This window comes from Nematolebias whitei, chromosome 4 (genome assembly GCF_014905685.2).
Source record: "Nematolebias whitei isolate Nwh7 chromosome 4, NemWhi1, whole genome shotgun sequence".
Taxonomy (NCBI): domain Eukaryota; kingdom Metazoa; phylum Chordata; class Actinopteri; order Cyprinodontiformes; family Rivulidae; genus Nematolebias; species Nematolebias whitei.
The window spans coordinates 14,306,936-14,326,416 of NC_056501.1; the positions used below are offsets into that span (position 1 = coordinate 14,306,936).

At 40.8% G+C, this 19,481-nt stretch overlaps 1 protein-coding gene across 1 annotated transcript in view; it reads right to left on the reverse strand.

The window, feature by feature from the left end:
* Positions 1-432: 432 nt before the first annotated feature.
* Positions 433-19,481, reverse strand: part of apln (apelin) — a 20,493-nt gene continuing 1,444 nt past the window's right edge. The window contains exons 2-3 of the mRNA XM_037675726.1: positions 5,058-5,224; positions 433-686 (exon numbers count right to left, since the gene is read on the reverse strand). Coding sequence (XP_037531654.1) covers positions 5,064-5,224 — 161 coding nt within the window. The 3' untranslated portion in view covers positions 433-686; positions 5,058-5,063. The remainder of the gene's footprint in view (positions 687-5,057; positions 5,225-19,481) is intronic.

The following is a 19,481-nucleotide window of genomic DNA, read 5'->3' on the forward strand; positions in this document are numbered from 1 at the left end:
CATTTTGAGGAACAAAGCACCATTAATAATGGTAGTTGAGTGATGAAATAAAGTCTGCGGTGATGCCTCGTCTTGTCCTTTTGTCCTTTTTCTCAGAGTATCATAACAGAACTTTAAAACTGCCCTTCTGCACGATCAGCACCCCTACCTACTTGTAAAGTAGCTATGCAGCAATGAATGTGAGCGGCTGAAGTAACCTTGGATCTGAGACATGTGAAGAATACATCCTGGAGAAGTGACAGATGCTCGAAGACTCAGATTGTTTTCACTGGGCTCCCTCTCCACCACATGTCATGCAAAGAGAGTGAGACTCATAAACGTTGCTATGATTGGGCTCTATTAAGCAAAAACATGGGGATAATGAAAAAAATAAAAGGCTTGGGATAAGACAGAGATAAATAAGTAGTGAGGGAGAAAGAGAGAGAAAGAGAAATAGAGTCTGACAGCTCAGGCTCAACACCCCCCACCCACACTTTTCCCCCTGCCTCCTTTTTTATTCTTCCTGGAGCTGAGGGTGAGCGGCTTGTCCTGATTTTTTTTTGTGGACAGAGTTGCTTGGAGAACCAGCAGGTGCTATGGACATCACTCTTCAGGCTGGGCAAGCGTAGGCCCTTCATTGCAAGGCCCCCCAAGGCAAAGGAAGAGCATAGAAATCAGAACCTGGGGGAGGGCGCTCAAAGCAGTGCCTGCAAAACAGGAAAACATGGAGAAAATGCAATCAGCATCATTTGTTTCTTTTTTCTTTGAAACCATGCAACCGTTTAGACAAGACTAATATTTAGTCTGTGTTGTTTTTTTTAATTATATTCTTAAAAATGTCCCCTGATGATGCAGGATGTGTTCAACCAAAAGAAAAGACGCAGAAATTGCTTTCATTGTTCAGTTTGGATGGATGAGACTGTGTTGAACGTGCAAATTACCTGCGTTAAAACCACAATCGATACAGTTTTGGATAAGCTCATTGTTAGTTATCTTTAAGTGTATAAATAATATTCCTTCAGAAACATGACGAGGCCCAAAAATCCACATTTATATCATTTAAAATGTATAGTTTGTTGCACAAACTTAATAAGATATACAGTAGTCCCTCGTTTATCATAGTGGATCTATACCCTGAATCCCTGTGATAAGTGAAAAACCGCAAAGTAGGAATAGTAGTACAAGTAGTAAGTAATAGTTTATTTTATTATTTATATAAATATATATATATTAAGGCATTTTAAACCCTTCCCACACTCTTGCAATATTCTAATCTATGTTAAAACTCTAAACGCTCTAAAAGAGCACAGAATGTCATGATTTTAGCTCTCTGCCTCCTCTGCTCTTTGCCACCTGCAAGCGCTCTTGGCCACGCCCACTTCTCCGCTCTGCACGGAGAACAGCTGATCAGCTGCAGCTGGAAGCTTATCCTGCATGGGCTGCACAAAGGTGCAGGAAGTGCTAAATAATTCAAAATAATTTATTTTAAATAGAAATGCCACGCTGATCATTCAGCTCATCCATCAATCAGCCATTTATGTGACATGTCCAATCTTAATTTGAATGTTAATTTAACGTTATATTATTATTTTAGTTTAATTTTGCTAAGAGACATCAGGTTCGAATTGGGTCTAAGATCTTTGCACCCTGACTTTGAGTCACACAGATGAAGTCATCCAGCTTCAACAGTTTCATCAGATTTTAGTCTAAATTTTACAAAAGTTTGTTTATTGTTTTTTTTTCTGCTCTACAACTTGTTTCCATGAAGACTGATGTCATTTGAAGTCATGTCAGCAAGGCAACAAGAGATAGAAAAAGAAAAGTGTGCTTTTCAGAGGATGTAAAACTGTCATCCTTCTTCAAACAATGCAGACATTCAATATCCTCTGCCATAACGGTGACCCTCAGTGAGCTCCTGTCAAAGCTCTCTGTCTGTTATCATGAAAAAAAGAAGAAAAAAAAAAACACTTATACAGACATGTTCCAACCAGATTTCACAGTGTTGTATTGGAGAAGGCAGCTGGGAGTAAGACAAACAATAGTATATCTTGTTGTGAAGCACAAACTCAAAATTAAACCATACTTTGTAGATGGGATCATCACTTCACAATATATATTTTTTTCTATAATCTTTTATCTCCTCTTCTGTGAAAGTTTCAGGAGATTCAAACAACACATCCGATTTACTGATAAGACCCTGCTCCTCTTTCAAAGCAGCATTTTTTCATGTTCGTGTAACGTGATGTGAACTGATTTACGGTGCAACTACCAGTAATCTCTGTTGTTATTTGTTGCTGTTTTTGTGTTTCTAACATGATGTCACTACAACAACCAGCTCATAGTCAAACTACATCCCTTTGTGAGTCTATGGGAGGAGAAACAGATCTGTGCTCTACTGTACGTAAGTAAGAAACTTTAAAAATACACATTCACAGAGTTTTCTCACACTCAAGGCCATGAGAGGTTTCCACAAATTGCCTGGCTTTAAATCTGTAATATCCTGTTGTCTTCTGGGCCGACACTGGCATGTCTTAGATCCAAGAATTGTAATGGCACAGTTTAATCTGAGTCTACTTAGATGCTCAAAAAGGTTGACCCAGGTTGCAATCTTTCTTCTCAGAGCGGCTCACATCTGGAATGTGTAACAATGAAAAATCCAGCGTTGCCTCAGGTGTCATAGGGAATAAAAGATGAGCTGCCTTTGACACTGAAATGGGGTGATGTTGCTGAACAGCGCAGGCAGCAGGATGGACAATGTCAAGAAAATCATTGTGTTTTCATCCTCATATAAACAGTGTTGCAGTTCCGTTCAGTCCAGTAATGACACAGTCTGTCTGCGTTCGAGTCTCAGTCTAGCTTTGATCAAACAAACTGCATCCCCAGCTGTTTCCAGAGGTGGTTTTCCCACCATCAGCTCAGGCGGGACAACAAAGCAGGAAACATGAAGAAGAACAGAACCCTTCAAGTTGATGTTTCAGACTTGGAGACAAATCCATGTTAGATCTCGAGTCTCGTGAAGCCTTAATTCTCTCTGTCAGGCTGTGATCAAACTCGGACAAAACAAAAATCACTTTTTTTTTGCAGGACTTAAGCACAATCTGTGTGATCTGCTTGACGTGATGTTTGGTCCTGAGGACCAACACAATCCCATGACTTCCAACAAACTGGTTGAAATATGAGATGCCATCACACAGCAGAGTGTGACCACGATGGTGAAGCAGCATAAGGAGGAGGTGCTAGGCTAGGTAGCTGTGTATGGTTATTCCACATGTGCAACAATTGATATAACGCTAATATGTGTTGTTTCATCAGGCTTCAACCTTCTAGTTCAGTAAATTACACCAATCAAGAGTCAATAGCTGAAGAAGCTGTTTGATAGAGAAGATTTGACAGGTTTATCATGGGTGCAATCAGCGTAGTGAAATCTGCTTCTCAATCCTTCAAGGTATTTTCCCAATAAATGTGGCACCATTCAAGCAATACTAGAAAGGCTTTCCAATGGTATAAGATTTATTGCCAAAATGCATTGTAACAACAAAGACAGACTCAACCAAACACATATTTCCTTGCTTTTGTGCTAAGTATACATGGGAAGAAAAAGAACTCCCTGAATGGAGTGAACTATGAACTCAGCGATAATGAACGGAGCTGTTGGGAGAAAGAGAACAAAAAACGGAAATCTTCAGCATGTTGTGGTCTAAGTGGTGTTTGTGGAGAAGGCATTGTGACTCACTGAGCCATTCACTTTTACAGAGCTTCACAGCTTCCTGAAACTCCTTTTATTACTTGGCCAGTGTTCTGGCACCGAGCATCAGCTCCAAACACTCAACTCAGTGAGAGGATTCTCACGTTTTATTGGCAGAGGGGAGTTTTAAGACCCATCGTGTCCTTCAAGTGCTACTATCCTGGCTCACCAGTTTCACTTTTGTTAGGAGTCTCAGACGTCTCGCTTATGAAAGGCAACTTGATCCAGTCCAGAAAAAAATGCAATAAATGTTGATTGTCCATAGTTTTCTATAGAGTGTAAAACATCTCTGAGTGCTTTCAAAAGCAGAACTTCTAAACTTTGACAGCTTTGATAGTTTCTTCTTTAAAACCGATTAACAATGCTTTGACACTCCCTGGCTGAATCCATTCCTCACTATGGATTTAATTTACGGAGGACCTCTGCAGGTCAGTGTGGATCATTTGAGACCTCCTGCAGGGATATTGTGTCTTGGCGAGTTTCCCTGTCTCTCACATCGTCTGGAAGAGACATGAATGTGTGTGTGCGTCACACTGACATTCATACGTTTCAATGTTTGTTCATTTGATTGAGGTATTTTTACTCATCTGTGGTATGTTTTAGTTTCTCAGTATTTGATTTGATTGAAATCTGTTTGTGTAAATTAAATTAAACTGTTAAAAGTGGAAAACAAATAAAGCATCCCCCTGTGCAAGAAAACTATTACTGCCATGAAACCCAGCTCTACAAATTGTTATTTTTGGGAAAAAAAAAAAAAAAAAACTTTCTGTTTACTTAACCACGAGAAGAGCAAAGATTTATTACAGCTAAAAAGTGGTTAGGCTTCTAAGAATAAATGTCCTTTGTGATGGGAAATGAATGACAGATTTTAACACAACCGTTGTAATTTTAGGCAGGTGTTCAAGCTGCTAGGCTAAGTCCAGCAGTCCTGGAAGGAACAAGCGTTCGGAGCCAACAATAACATCCTTCACTTCTGTTCTTACTGCAGTAGTCAGTTTCCAGTGTTCATGTAAAAGTTTCCAGTTTGACATCAAAAACATCAAAACTGATTCTGTAATAAAGTATTTTAGCGCTGAACTTATTCTTTAAACTCTTTACGAAGTTGTGTTTCCTCACAAGCACAGTCAGCAGTTCTGATTTAATATTATTTAAGGATTTTCGTTTATATTTTCTTGAGAAGTTTGCAACCCTGACTTGACAGAAAACTGCTCCGCTGGGTAAACTCAGCCAAGACCGGCACATTGTTCTGTTAAATGACTCTGCAGAGGGTAGAGGCCTTTCCGCTCTGCGACAGTGATTGTTTTATTGACGGGTTGTTGTTGGAGAAACTCACCTTGCTCTAGAACGGCATGGGCCCCTTGTGGGAAAGACGGGGCCGTGGGCGTCTTCTCTTGGCTGGTCTGTGGGTCTGACCGCCTCGCACGGGGTTTTGCTGGGCCATTTTTCTCACTGTAGCTGTCTCTTCCAGCCCTCTGCCATGCTCTGTGGAGGCCATGGGACCTGGAGGACACACACGGACAGAGAAGTGTTCAATTAGATATGCACACATGCAAACATGTTTCACCAGAGGATAATCTTACGATACTTCTTCTAACTCAGGGTATCACAATGTGGTCATGAGCCAAATCCATCAGAGCTTAAAGCAAACATGTAGCAAAATCCTTACAGGGATCAGATGGGTAATGGATGAGGAAACCAGAGACAAGTCTGAATGGATGTGTGTGAGAGTGTGTGTGTGGGCTCCTTTAAGCCCACCCAGCTCATCAAGACAGTGTGGTCCAACATGAGGAGGCAAATGAAAGAAACTCGACCCTCGTGTTTCGTGTCTCCATCACTTTCCCTGGAGCTTACAAACTTCACACAACGCCTCGCAGAGCGACGTCGTGTCCGAGGATTTGGTGGAAGCTTGGGGATGAGTGTAATATCGGCGTGTGGATATCTCAGCTGCGTGTGTTTGAGAGTAGTCCCAGATGTTTTCAGTCATCTCTCAATAAGTGTGTCCTGATCCCCTTAAAGCCCCTCTTTTCCCCGTGGTTTTGTCCACCCCAAGAGCCTGTTTGACCTCGCGACCGGCTGCAAACTGACAGACCTCCAGTGTTTTGCATCTTTATAACATATTATGCAAGATGTGTTAGGTCAAGTGAAATTTAAAAGTGGTTAAATATTAAACAACTACACGTTGATCCAGCAAATATAAAGTGATGAAATTGTGTTTGTTAATCCATTCATCTCCTGAATCGAGGAGTTATCGAAATGAGGGTGAATAAAAGCAGCCCTACATTCCTTTTAACCAAATTTCTTTCTAAAGAAGTTTAGAATATTTGATTTTAAACTCACTCCTTGACTAAACAATGTATAGTTCTGACTGTTTTAAACTTTCATGTTCTGGGATTTCCTTTGAATTTGAGACAACAGTTCGTTCAGAGCCAAGCCCTCTCAACCTTTCACTTTGTCTTTGTGCATACCCCATCAGGAAGCTGATTGGCATGATTCACATGAGGTCATGACATTCCCGTCTCCCCCCCTTCTGAGAGGCTGGCACCATTTTTAGAATTCCCCAGAGAATGACCTTCTTTGGCTTTTACAACAGCCTGGGTGAGGACACAGCTTAAGATAAGTCAGCCAGCTGACTGCAGAGACTTGTAAAAAGCAAAAAAGTGTACCGAGGGGAGCAGCTGAGCAGCTTAGAAAAGCAGTGATGATGCTAAGGTTTGCAGTTTCCTCAGGATTCTTTCAATCAGTTGGTGAGCTGTTAAATGGACAAGCTACAGCTGCAACCCTGGAGGGGGCCGAAGGACTGATTTTAACATCCTGGACTAGAATGCAAGTTTCTTCAAGTGCAGCATTCAAAACACAATTTGAAGAAAAGCTAAATATTTCTCAAATATTCATTAATAATATCAGCTGTGGCTCCATGAAGGCTTTTGATTTATATGTTAAACTTTCCCAAAAAGAAGGAAGAAGAGGAGGATTTCAAGCTTTCATATTGAAATGATGAAATGCCGAGCCAGACAGCTTGCTGATTGTTTTCACTGAATATCCTTGAAACGCCAGACATCTGAAGTCCCAGTTTCACACTAATCTTCCTCCATGACCGTGTCACACAAGATATTTGCGCGCCAATTCATTTCAGCACAAAAACGAAACAAAAGTTAGCTGCGTATTTCCACATCTAATGCACTTCTTTTGGAGCTCCAATCTGTGCATTATCTGTTATTGTTTCAGATATGCTGTGAATGGAAGGCAGCGGCACTTTCTGGAGGCATTCAGCTCATTTCTTTCAAACCCAGAAGCTTGGATGTGTTTGAGACAAATTTGGAGCTGACAGAAGTATTTTAAGGAGGTCTTTTTGCTCTTGATGAAAAAAAAACACCCTGATCATTTACATGCAGATCACACAGAAGCAGAGTGGACTCGAAAACAGAACTAGTTTCTTTTGGGAGTTTACCTGCAGATGTTATGGTTTATTCAAGGGATTCCTTTAAAATCTCTAATACAAGCGAGAGGTGCACAATACCACAAGTGTTCAGGAAATCAAGGTAAATGCACATGTTAAAGATAATCAATGAGTTTCTTTCAGTTGTGGAAAAAAAAGCAACCTTCAAAACAAGCTGTTTCCTCTAAAACTGCCATGAAGTGAAGAAAAATGGTCAGAACTGACATGACATTGGAAATAAGTCTTTAAACCAAACTGCAGCTGATGTTTAGGTTACAGTCTTCTTCAAAAAAATGCTCAAACACCATGAAACACACACACACACACACATTTTCTCACTGCAGTGCAAGTCGGTAAAGTAAATGTACCTCGGTCGGCTCACACAACTCATCTCCGGGTGGCTCAGCCTGTCATAATCCAGGTCCGTAATGAGACAATTTAGATGTCTCCTGTCATGGCAAGCTGACAGCCACAGCTCCGCGCTGGGCTTTCAAGGGAGAGCATCTCGTGGTTCTAATCTCAACCTATCCTATCTGGCTACAGGAGGGAAAAGTGTAATGAAAGCTTCTAAAAATAAGCCAGCCTCAGTGATAACACTGGCAGTATAGATTAACTCCTGCACACTGTAGGGAAAGTGAAATATATGTTGACAAGCAGCTTTTTGTCTCAACCTGTTGGAGGTGGAAGTATGTGGCTGAATCTGATGCGCTTCAATAAGATCTTTGATTGTGTCTGCAGGACGTATAGATCAGTGGATAAAGCACATTTCATCTCTGAAAACAAAGATATCTCCATGATCTTTGAAATAAGATCCAGTTTCCCTGGTTTCTGATCTTATAGTGTTTGTGTTCAGCTGGTTAAACACAATAAGAAGCATTTTATCTCAGCCCCTGTGACCTTGGACCTCCCTGTTTTGCCCTCTTTCTGACATATCTTAACACATCTTCCCTCACTTGGTAATTCCTTAATTAAAGTTTAATAAAAGGGGAATTTCAGGAATGCTTTGTTATTGCTGCCACCACTCCTCGCAATGCTGCTTCAAATAAGGTGACTGGAGATGTGGGCTGAGGTAAAAATGATCAGTCAGAAAAGAGAGTTTCAGATGGTGGCACAAACTCCAGTGATGATGAAAGCTGGCTGCTCCACATTCCTCCTGTCCTAGTTTCACCACCTCCTTATTCAATTTCTGCTGTTGTCTTGTTCAAATTGTCCCACTCTTTGTCTAATTAAGGTCCTGCAGAAAGTCCTGACACTTTATCCCTGTTGATTCTACAACAGCCCATCAGTGGAGCCCAGAGAGATATCCATCTCCTGCTGGATGAGTTAAAAGAAGTGTCTGTCCTCTAGTTCGATGCCAAGTTCATCAGCTGCCCTGATGTCTGGCAGGAACAAACCATGCATCACAGCTCTGTCAGTGCAGAAACTCAGCGTGGCAAACGGGCAGGAGCTGCTTATTAATAGTCGTAAAGCTGATTTGTGTGCATCCACTGCCAAAACAGCCACATAACAAATGTGTGCACTTGTAAATGAATCCACAGCGTAATGTTTTTTCCGGCACTGACAGATTAAACGGTGCTGGCCTGGAAGTCAAGCTCCAGCAACAAGTACGCAGAGGCCAAACGTCAAATATAGAGCACACACAATGAAGAATGACCACAAAAATCTCATCCCAGCTGCCTTTCGTTTTCTTTGCCACTGCAAATTGATTTGTTGTCCTCTTTAATTATTCTTGTTTGTTTACTCGTGTTGCTCATCTCTCATCGCACCCATCATGAATCTGTCGTGTGCAATCTCATAGATCATTTTCACGGTCGGCTGAGCTTTTCAGATCTAATCTCTCCTCTGTGTGTTTTCTCCACACTTGTTACATTTCTGAACTGATACCTCTCCATCCTGTTTACTGCGTTTTGTTAACTAGAACAGGTCTATTCCACTAAACTGCTCAGAAGGCCACAGTTACTTAAAGCCTAGAGCTCAGGGGTCGGACGTCCAGCAGTTATTGTCATTAAGTAAGTTTGTTTTACAGTTTTAAATCTAGTTTTATTTTAAAATTAACCCAATGGTGGGCTGAACTGAACTCACACGTGGGCCTGATTTGGCCCCTGGGCCACCAGTTGAAAAACCCTGAAGTAGAAGCTTGGAGGATGGAAACTGAAGTGTTCTTATGTGAGAAGAGGCTTTAGATAGTTAGGCTTTCAGTTTTACCTGTGGCCTGAAAAGGTGGGAAAATGTGGGATTGCTTCAGTGTGTCTGTGCATGTGTTTGTTTGTCTGTCTGTTAGCAAAATGTTTCATGAATCAGTGGACAAGTTTAAAAGAAATTCTCCAAAAATAATTACTGGATGTACATCTACAACTGATAACCACAGCTTTAGAAAAACCAACATGGCTATAATTCTGTTAGTTTTTCAGATATTTAGCTAAAACGTGGTGTGGTTGTAGCTGAGCGTCATCTCTAACATAAGCCTTAAGTGCTAAAAGATCACTTAAAATCTTTGTTCAAAATTTGGTAATGAGTGAGATGCTTTCCTTCAAGTTTTGCTAGATTTTAATTTTAATTTAGAAACCAAAATATTCCAAACCAAAGCTGATTATGTAGACAGCTGACCTACAGCAAAAGAGTGATTTGGCATAAAACATTCAGTTAATTGTCATTATTGTGTTTCATGCGAACTACTGAAAGCTTAACCATCAGGCATTCATGATGAAAGCTTCTGTCTTGAGATCTAGATGGACCAACACTTTTTTTTTGTACAGATCTTCATGATTTTCATCATACAATTTCAAAATAAATGGCAATAAATATATTCCAGGATGAGTAAAAATTATTTTGGTGGTTTAACTTTTTATTAGCTTGATATAAACCAAATACCTGCAGAATGACCTTCCATTAAACAGTCGCTCATGTCTTTTGTGTTACGAAGTTGTTGCAAATTAAAATAACAAATACGGACTTAGGAAATTTTAAAGTAATGGTATACATTATACATGTAAGCGTTGTGCTGTGAGTATGTTTGAGTGCTGACAGTAGGATTTGTTTCCTCAAAGCTGTTTTTCCAAAGCGTTTGTTCATCAAAAGCTCAGATATCAAGAAACTTCTGATACGCTTCATATTTTCATCAGAACTGCTTTTCAACATGACTCAGTGAAATACAAAAGCTAACATTGGAATATTTGTTTTATTCTCAGATGAGATATATATATTGATGCATTGTTTCATTCCTTAAAAATATAGTTTCTGCATAGCAAATAAAAATAAAGAGAATGTCATTGAATATGTCTGTATTAATATGTGTAGCCTACCATGTGCATGTGTACAGGATATTTGTTAGTAAGAGGCAGGAAGATTGAATCCTCTGGTGTGTGTATCTATGGTTATTACCATGGCGTTGGAGAAGCAGGCCTCCTGTTTCCGCTGTGTGTTTCCCTTCTTCATTCACTAAAAGGAGAGGAGTAGCTTTAGCTAATGAATCCTTACAACATGCCATTACCACAGACACTAACCCACACATCCAGACAGAATCCTGTCAAAAGCAGAGATGCTGCCACACCATAAGCACATTAAGGGATCAGGGTTTTTAAGCCAAGGATGAAATGTGTTAAATGTGCCAAATACAAGCCAAACATTCTTTTAACCTAAGCCTACAGTGGATTTGTTCGCCTCGCCACACGTTCGTTCTGCACATATGGACGGGTGCCTGCAGAGGAGCTGCTGCTTTGGTTGTTCATCTGTCACAATCCAGAATTTAGTGCCGGAAACGCTGCATATTGTGTCTCTACCAGTAAGAATGGGCACTGGTAAAAAACTGGTACCGATTGCTTGCTGACTTTCAGACTATGTTACCATGGCAGCCGCAGTGAATGGTGCTCGTTTTGGAGCAAAAAGAATGACACTGTCAGCTGATATCGACCAGGTTCTCACTTTACAAATTTCTCTCCACAGAGTCTGAATCTCTGACCAGCCTGTGATGTTTTCAGCCTTTTCTGCCGACCACCTCACTTTGCATCTGAGCGTTCCTCGCAGGGAGGAGGGGGGAGGAAAGGGGTTTATTTTGGTCACAAGCACTTTTTTTTTTATTTGGGGACTGTTTGATATGCAGCATTGTTGTAGTGTGATAATGCTAGGCTTGTGGTTGAGCTGAAGGCTGGCTTTGTCTACATAAAATCCACTGAGGAAACCAAAGTGCATGAGAAGTTGCTCCCATTACTGAAGCTTTTAAGCTTAACCCATTGTCAACCCTGTTCTGAAAGATTAAAAAATAATTGTCAAAGAAAAAAACGTGCAGCTCTTCGGCTTCTGATTTCCCACAGATGTCCTTCTAAGTTTGCTGCCTGTGAAGCGCAGCGATATGCTCCTGAATCAGAGTATGAAATGATGAGGTGTGAGGCTGCATACTCTGCTATGATCAGAGCGCTGCGAGTTCAAAGGACTGCCAACAGCATTGAGGCAGCTAATGAAGCCACTGACTCCCCTCACCACTTGACTGCCTGATGGTTTATTCACAACCCCACTCCAGTAGAAGAGGTGAATCTGTGGCTACAAGGTTACTGCGGGTTGGAGCCTGCTAAACGCGATGCAAAAATAAAACAACTCCGCAGAGGGATGCCGATTCACAACTTTCCACTCGGTGTGCCAAACGGCAGAGGGTGAGGAGCAGGAGAGCTGCTGGGGTTGCTGTTTCTGATAACAGCAGCAAAGTTACTCTCACAGTGACGGGTACGGTAGGTGAGGATACCAACCGTTGCCCAGATCTCCGGAGACTGCACGTCAAGGGCACAGGGATCCTCCAACCATCCGTTTCCATGGACACGCAAATCATATGTGAAGCACAGCTCCCCTCCCTCACCTGTGTTATCACTTCCCCCATGCTGTGAACCTGCATGTCTTCTACCATCAGGGATGTGGAAAAAAATCAGAGAGAGAAACAGAAAGGCATCGCTGCGTAGGGTTCACTGCAGCTTTTAAAGCCTGAGGAGACCATCGGGTCTCCCTGAAGCATACGCTGCAGCTAAAGGAAAAAGCAGCATTGCATCAGATGGTTTCTCTCTCAACCAAACTTGAACACAAAACAGTAACTCAGAAACGTAAAGGTAAAATGGACAGATTAACCCTAAGCAAGCTGTTGTCATCTTTCGTCACATTTATGAAATCGTTACGTCTAAATGTGAAACGTATCAATTCTCGTGTAATAAAACACATATAAGTTGTGGTTATTGTGTAATTGTTTGGCTGTATCATATAGGTTTCTTTAAATATAAACCAAACGTGTGCATCACATTGTAAGTGTAGTTTTCACAGTGAATTTCTGACAACCGCAGCTATTTACCATAAATTCTGCAGTTTTTACTGTGCTGTCAAACATTATTATCATATTTTTAAAATGAAACTCTAGGAACTGAAACTGTCAGCATTTTACTGTAAATTCTATAATTTTCACAAATCTGTCACACATTTTCATATAGTTTTTACAATATGTTGACAGTAATTTGAAGTTTTAAATAAAATATTGTATGTTCTATAGCAAGGCATTTCAACTGGCGGCCTGGGGGCCACATTGTGGGGGTTGAGGGCCTTGCTCAAGGGCCCAGAGTGGGGCAAATTAAAATAATTAAAAATAATTAAAAATACTAAAATTTAGTTGTAAATTAAATGTATACAATAACCAAAATCACCCAGTATTTTGCCCCTGAGTTGTTGGCTTTCAGTAACAGTGACCCACTGAGCAATTTAGCTGAACTAAAACTAGCTGTTCTGGTTTTATTGTGATAATTTTTATTTAGAAAAATAATACAAATTGTGATACAAATACCAAATTTGGTATAATGATTTTCTTTGAGGTATTTGTCAAATCTGCCTGACTGGCCATTTGAAAATTCAAGATGGCAGCCAAAATGAGCTTACAGTGATCAAATGGATCAATTTAAATGATCTTTGTGTCAATTTAATGTTTGACGTTTGTTTTCTTCATTCAGTAGCCTTGTAATATGCAAGTAAAGCACATGAGTAAATTAATAATAATGTAATTATAATCTTAGATTTTTTTTTAGATGCCTATTGGGTTGAATCGTTCAGAAGACTTTTGGGAACAACCGAGCCAAATTTGGTGCTTGTATCATATTTTGCATAATTCTTGTGCAAAACTTATTTTATCTGCTTCACTATCTAACCAACATTTCTGGTATTTATGTAGCTTAAGGTTAGTGGCTGTAGTAGCTTAGTGGTTAGTGCTGTGGTTTGTAATCCAGAGGCTGCAGACTCAAGCCCAAGCTCTCTCAGGAGGGACATCTGGCATAACAAAAAATAGCCAAAAATTGTATGAGTTTGATCACATTGGTAACGCCTGAAGAAGAAAAGAGCTGAAAGAAAGACAACAGGTAGTTTTTTCAAACCTTAACCTTTACACGCAATATACCTTTAATTATTTACTGTAAAGTAAGAATTTTCTTTCGATTCTTTCAAAACAAAAAAAGTTAATGGCACACTTCTTTAGTTTTATTTGTCACATTCAGTTTTTTTTCAAATATCATTTTATTGCTCTTTTCTTTAGCATGTGGTGCACAATTAAAATAAACCATCTGGGCGAGGGTCAAATTTGTCCCAGAAATTTAGAGAGGAAATAAAAACTGAAGATGTTCGGTGACACGTTCAGCTGCAGTGGGTCTGCAGGTGAGCTGAAGTTCAGGGTTTATTAGCTCGCTGGGTTCATAGGGTTAGGATAAACTGTTTTCCTGTGTGTTGAGGCATGTTTATGAATTCCATAATCTTCTCTTTATACAAACATCTGTTCGTGTTCAGGGTGCGGGGCGGCCCTGTCCTCTTCCGAGAATGAGACAGAGGGACGCGGCAAGAGCCCCCGTCCTGGTCCAGGAAACACCGTGTGGGGAGATCCGTGCTATTAGTCAGACACGGATCGTTTGGTTGACCAGCATTTAGGTGCACGTATGTGTGAAGTAGTCTCCCAGGGAAAATAACACTTGTGATCAAGGCAGAACAGTTCAGATGAATTATGCACGGTTTTATTTTTGTCGTCACTGAAGGAACCCAGTTGGGAGGAAGATTGAGGAGACCGTAGATCCTAATTTTTCAAATTTGACTTTAATTCTCGAACATAAGGTGCTTGACATTTTAAACCACATGAGGTGTGGCAACATGTCTCATAATTCTTTGAAAATAAGAGAGGAATGCACATCGTTTAGACAAAGGCTGCTGGGGGGCAAAACATCAACTAAATTCTTCTATCTTTGCAACAGATCCAACTCACGCTGCCATCTACCAAAATCATTCACTTCTAAATAACCCCTAATTATAGCATTTCTGCTACTGAGGACGTTTCCAGCACAATACAAAAGTGTCACATTTTTCACATTAAGTGCTTGGACAAATTGAGCCTGAACACAATTAAAGCACCTGCGTTTTTAAAGACCACAATATTTATTCTGTGGTCTGGCAGCCCGTTAATAAAAACGTCCACTCAAATTGTGATCAGGAATTCTATCCGCCGCCATAAATGGAACACTTGATGTTCAAAAAAGGCATCATAAATCACTTTAATATTGGACTCTGGAGGAAAACGGAGCTGTTTCTGCAAAGATCTGGGTCTAATCAGGCTGTAAGCAGCACCTCAGGCCTGAGGACAGGGTCTGGTGATCACATGAGGTCTGGTTAACACAGGACCCCTTCTGCAGCCCCACCACAACTCGCCCAAACCCTAAAGGGCTTGGCTTCACAACTCAAAGGAGGGTCTAAAGTTCTTGCACAGAGGCAAAGAGTCACTTCATTGACCAAATTCCATTAATAAATCTACAAATATCCAGATTATAGCTGCGACTTCCTTCTCTTTTACTTTTCCGCCTCTTGATCAATCTTTTACTCCACTCTTTTATTCCTCTTCACTGGATTTGCTCTCACGGGAAGATCTAAGTGATTCGTTTTATTCATTCAAAAGGTTCTGAATTACATTACAGCGGCCCAACAGTCACATATGCCAAAGTCTTCAACAGCTGAGGTCTCTGGAGACTGTTAGCCCAAAGGTTAGCCTTATATCCCTACCAAATGAGCTCTGATTTCCTCTAAATCTCTTCATTAACTTCAACCCCGTGGCAGTTATTACTGAATGTCAGTCACAAAATGCATGATGAAGGATATTACAAATATGTGAGGGGGTTTATCGCACAAAACCTTTTACAAAGGTTGTCCTGTTGTGCTCCCTAATGACACTGAATTGCAGATCACGAAGCTTTGCGTGGTCAAATTTGACACTAGAGGCTTTATCGTTGTTGATTGTTTGATAGAAATTTAAAAATAATAAAAGTTGGACCTGAGTTAGATAAATCAAAGCATTTAGTGCAGTTAATATCCCACCTAAAGGAGATAGTGTTATGAAGGACCTCCATTTGCACAAAGCTTTATAGTCACAGTATTTACATTTTGCAAGCACAGGCAGCAACTGGCTGTAGCACTTCTGATGCAACATGAAGCATATTCAGCAGGAATATAGTAAAAATCTCTGAATGAATAAACATACAATGCCAAACTGATAACAATCAGTAATGTAATAAATTATTGGGTAATGTAAAGGTTTAGAAATTGGCATTCACAGTAACTGCTAATGTTGATCTTGGCTCTGCCTCAACATTAGTTTGTCATTCTGGTCAGAATGAACTTTTCTCCAAACTGAGGTAAATCACAGTTATCTACAACAGATAGGACATTATTTTCATGTTCGTGTGTTCATAACCTTTCCATTGAACTCAGCAGATTTGAATTATTCCTTTAAGGTTGTTCAAACTAGAAATAAGTGTAAAGCTCAACTGTACGCAGTGATACAACAGTATCAGTGTGAGTTAGTACAAGCTAACACATTTGTTACAGATTTTTATGTACGGTAATTCCCAATCAACTTTTCTTAATTGCAGTCAGTTAAATCAAACAGATGCTGCAAAATAAAGTTAATATGACCGACTATAATCAAGTGTCAAAACAAAACTCGGATCTGAGGATGTGAGAAGGGAAGTCTGAGATTGTCATATGTTCCCATACAGTGGTGAAATTAGTTCTCTGCATTTAACCCATCACATCTGGGTATGCCCAGGTGGAGCAGTGGGCAGCTATGTAGGTGCCCGGGGAGCAACTGGGGATTGGGTGTCTTGCTCAGCCATGACATGTGGGAATGGCTGTGAGTCGAACCGCGACTTTCTGGTCCCAAGTCGGCTGCCATACCTACCCTATCTCGGCCCCCGCAGTGATGCAGTTAATTTAAAATGAAGCACATGTCAACATGTCATTCTACATAGGTGTCTTTACAACACAGAAGAAATTTCTAAAAACCTAGGTCACACATCATGACTCATCACTTTTCAAACCTGAATCATCTTCTGTATAACGTTATCAGTCTCTCAGTGGTGAAGTCTTTGAATTACTTCACTTTATTGAGGATATTTCTTCAAATATTTGACTTTAGAGTAGTTAGTCTGAGTTTATGGTCGACTTATTACCTGGAAGGTATTCAGGCCCTGCCGCTGCACAACAAACCCAAATCATTAGCCCTCCACCTCTGTGCCTCACAGTTCAGGTGTATTCTGTGTTTACTGGGGTGGATGTTATCCTTCAAGTCCAAAATAGTAATCCTGATTCCTTCTGATCTTTTTTCTAGTTTTACTCACTTTAGCTTTTCATTTAACATAGTTTTGCCCTGGAAAGTCTGTTTTATGATCACAGTAAATGTTGCTCGTCCTTGACGTCGTGTTAACTCACAACTGAATGCTCTAAACTGATCAAACCTCACTAGTTATTAATGGTGAATATTTAATTACTGATTGTTTGATTAGTGTCACCAGACTGCTTTAGCTTCTGATATTTATGGCAGAAATAAGGGTGCACTTTTTTCACAGATGCTGCTTCAGATTTTTATTGTGTTTTCTTATAAATAAAAATAGACATGACAATAGATTGGGCGATGTAGTTCACGTGATGGTGTTTTTAATTTCATTCTGAAAGCTGATGAAGATCAGAGGACTGTATGTGCGCTGAAATGCAAAACCTGAGCGAGGTAGAATTGACTTTGTTTATTCTGCTGTAAACATCTGAGTGTACAGAACATAAAAAAACCAAAGTCAACAAGCGCAGAGGAAATGACTGCAGATAATAAACTTAATTTTGAGTGCGGTTTTTTTTGTATATTTTTGTTTGCAGAGGACAAACTCTGCATATTGTTTGCTCTATTTCCCTGTGATGAAGCATTAAGATTAAATCTATGTTCTCCATGAAACAAATGTTTCTGTGGGTGAGGTGTGCAGTGTGTGTAACATGAACCCAGCTGCTCCTCTAAAGCTCCTGTTCCAAAAAAAAAGTCCCAGTGATTTTTACTGTGACTGTGTAATAACCTTTCCACCGCTTCCCCTTTGACACAACTGTTTGCCCACTGTTCTTGTGTTATCCCTGGACATCTGGAAATGTTTTGCTGTTTTTCTTTTTTTCGCCCCTTTGCCTCTATAATCACATCCACAGGAAAAGCACCTACTGTACAACAAAGTCCATGCTTAATAATCCAGGTATACAATCCAGCATTTTTCAGTCAGGTCACCTACAGTCACCTACTGTACATTACAAAACTGAGGATTGTGAGTAAAAACTTCCTAAATACATCTTTTTTTTACATCTATAGATGCTGTTTCTCAAAAATATTAAGCTCTTACTAACCCATTTTATGGCTTAAAGCAGCTTTAAGAGTGTTTGAATGTATTGTCGTTCTTGCTTTGGCTGGACTTTGACCCCATAACACTTAGTTGAGCATCTGAGCAAGACTTTAAGGCGGTACAGTACGAGTGCATGCTGGTGCCACCGAGCAGCAAGTCCCAACAATACATCAAAGTTTAATACAAAATAATAGCACCGCTGACAGTTCTCATAAAATTACCCTCTTCAAGAGCAGATTTCTCCCTCAGATTATCGCTCTGATCTGGGCTCCATGCCTTCCTCGCACTCACGACATCCTCACCTGTTCCGCTCAGGCTGCGTATTTACACCTGTGTACATGCATGCATGGGTGTGCATGTCTGAGCCAGCTGCTGTTGTTTTTATCTTACGAGACTCCTGGTGGAGGCCGACAGGGTGTTTCCATTGCAGGGAAAAGTGAAGCGTTTGATATTGGGTAGGAGACTGTGACAGACATGCTTTGAGAATGAGGACTGTTTACATGCCGGTCTTGAGATGTCCACAGAGGGAGGAAGAGTGTTCGGCGTCAGGATGAATTATGGATACCACATGTCTAAAGCTGGAGCCCACTCTTCAGGCCAGAGTGCTTTTCGAGAATGGGTAATTGAAGTGCACTGCTAAAGGATGCTAATATTACACCGGGAAGGCCTCGGCAGCTCATTTAGTGTACAGAATGAATATTTGAAGTAGGTGAATTGCCTGTTGCGCTGGAGTTCTTGCTAATAATCATCCGCACCATAAATACAATCACACATGCATCTTTCCACACCCTGCTTCGGCCTATATCAAGTGCAAACACACACACATGCTCTCCTTGTATCCATTCGCTCTCAGACATACACACACAGATGCCTGAGAGAGAGAAAGCCCACTGAACGGGAAAAAGCATTTGTCTCAAGATGAAAGGCTTCACACCCACTGCCTACATGCAGAGTCTCTTCCAACACCTTCCCGCGACAACGCATACTGTAGCAGAGGCTTGTGCTACGCAGACACACTCCAGCTAGCATCCCTCCCCACACCCATCAACGCTGCAACACAGTTGCATCCCTGCCTCTCGTTTGCTCCGTTTACCCCTCTTCGTCTCCATTGTGATGCTACAGTAGCAGGCAGGGAACAGAAAGGTTGCAGAATAAGCGGCATGACTTGACTGTTGAGGGGGATAAGCTTCCATAAACGCCCGAGGCACAGCAGCCTCATTTTCCCCATCGTTTGTGCAGCACGGTGGGTTTTCAGGCATGGAACATGCTTAGCCACACGCAGGGCGTGAAAAGCGACACTGACTATGATGCTAGATAATTGCTTCCCATTTACTCGGGTGCTGGAAGCATCAGACAAAAATAGCATGTCGCTGTAACAAATGTGCCGGGGAGCATGGAAGATATGAGTGCTGTGGCCGTAGATCGATATACAAGAGTGGACAGCAATTTGCAACCGTGAACTCTACACAGCATCTCTCAGACACCGACTGCACAACACCTAGCAACATACTCTATGGTAAATCAGATCACATCAGTAACCAGCCTTAGATTATCTATGCAGCCATTTCAGGGTGAAATTAAATACACAAACGATGGGGAAAATGAGGCTGCTGTGCCTCGGGCGTTT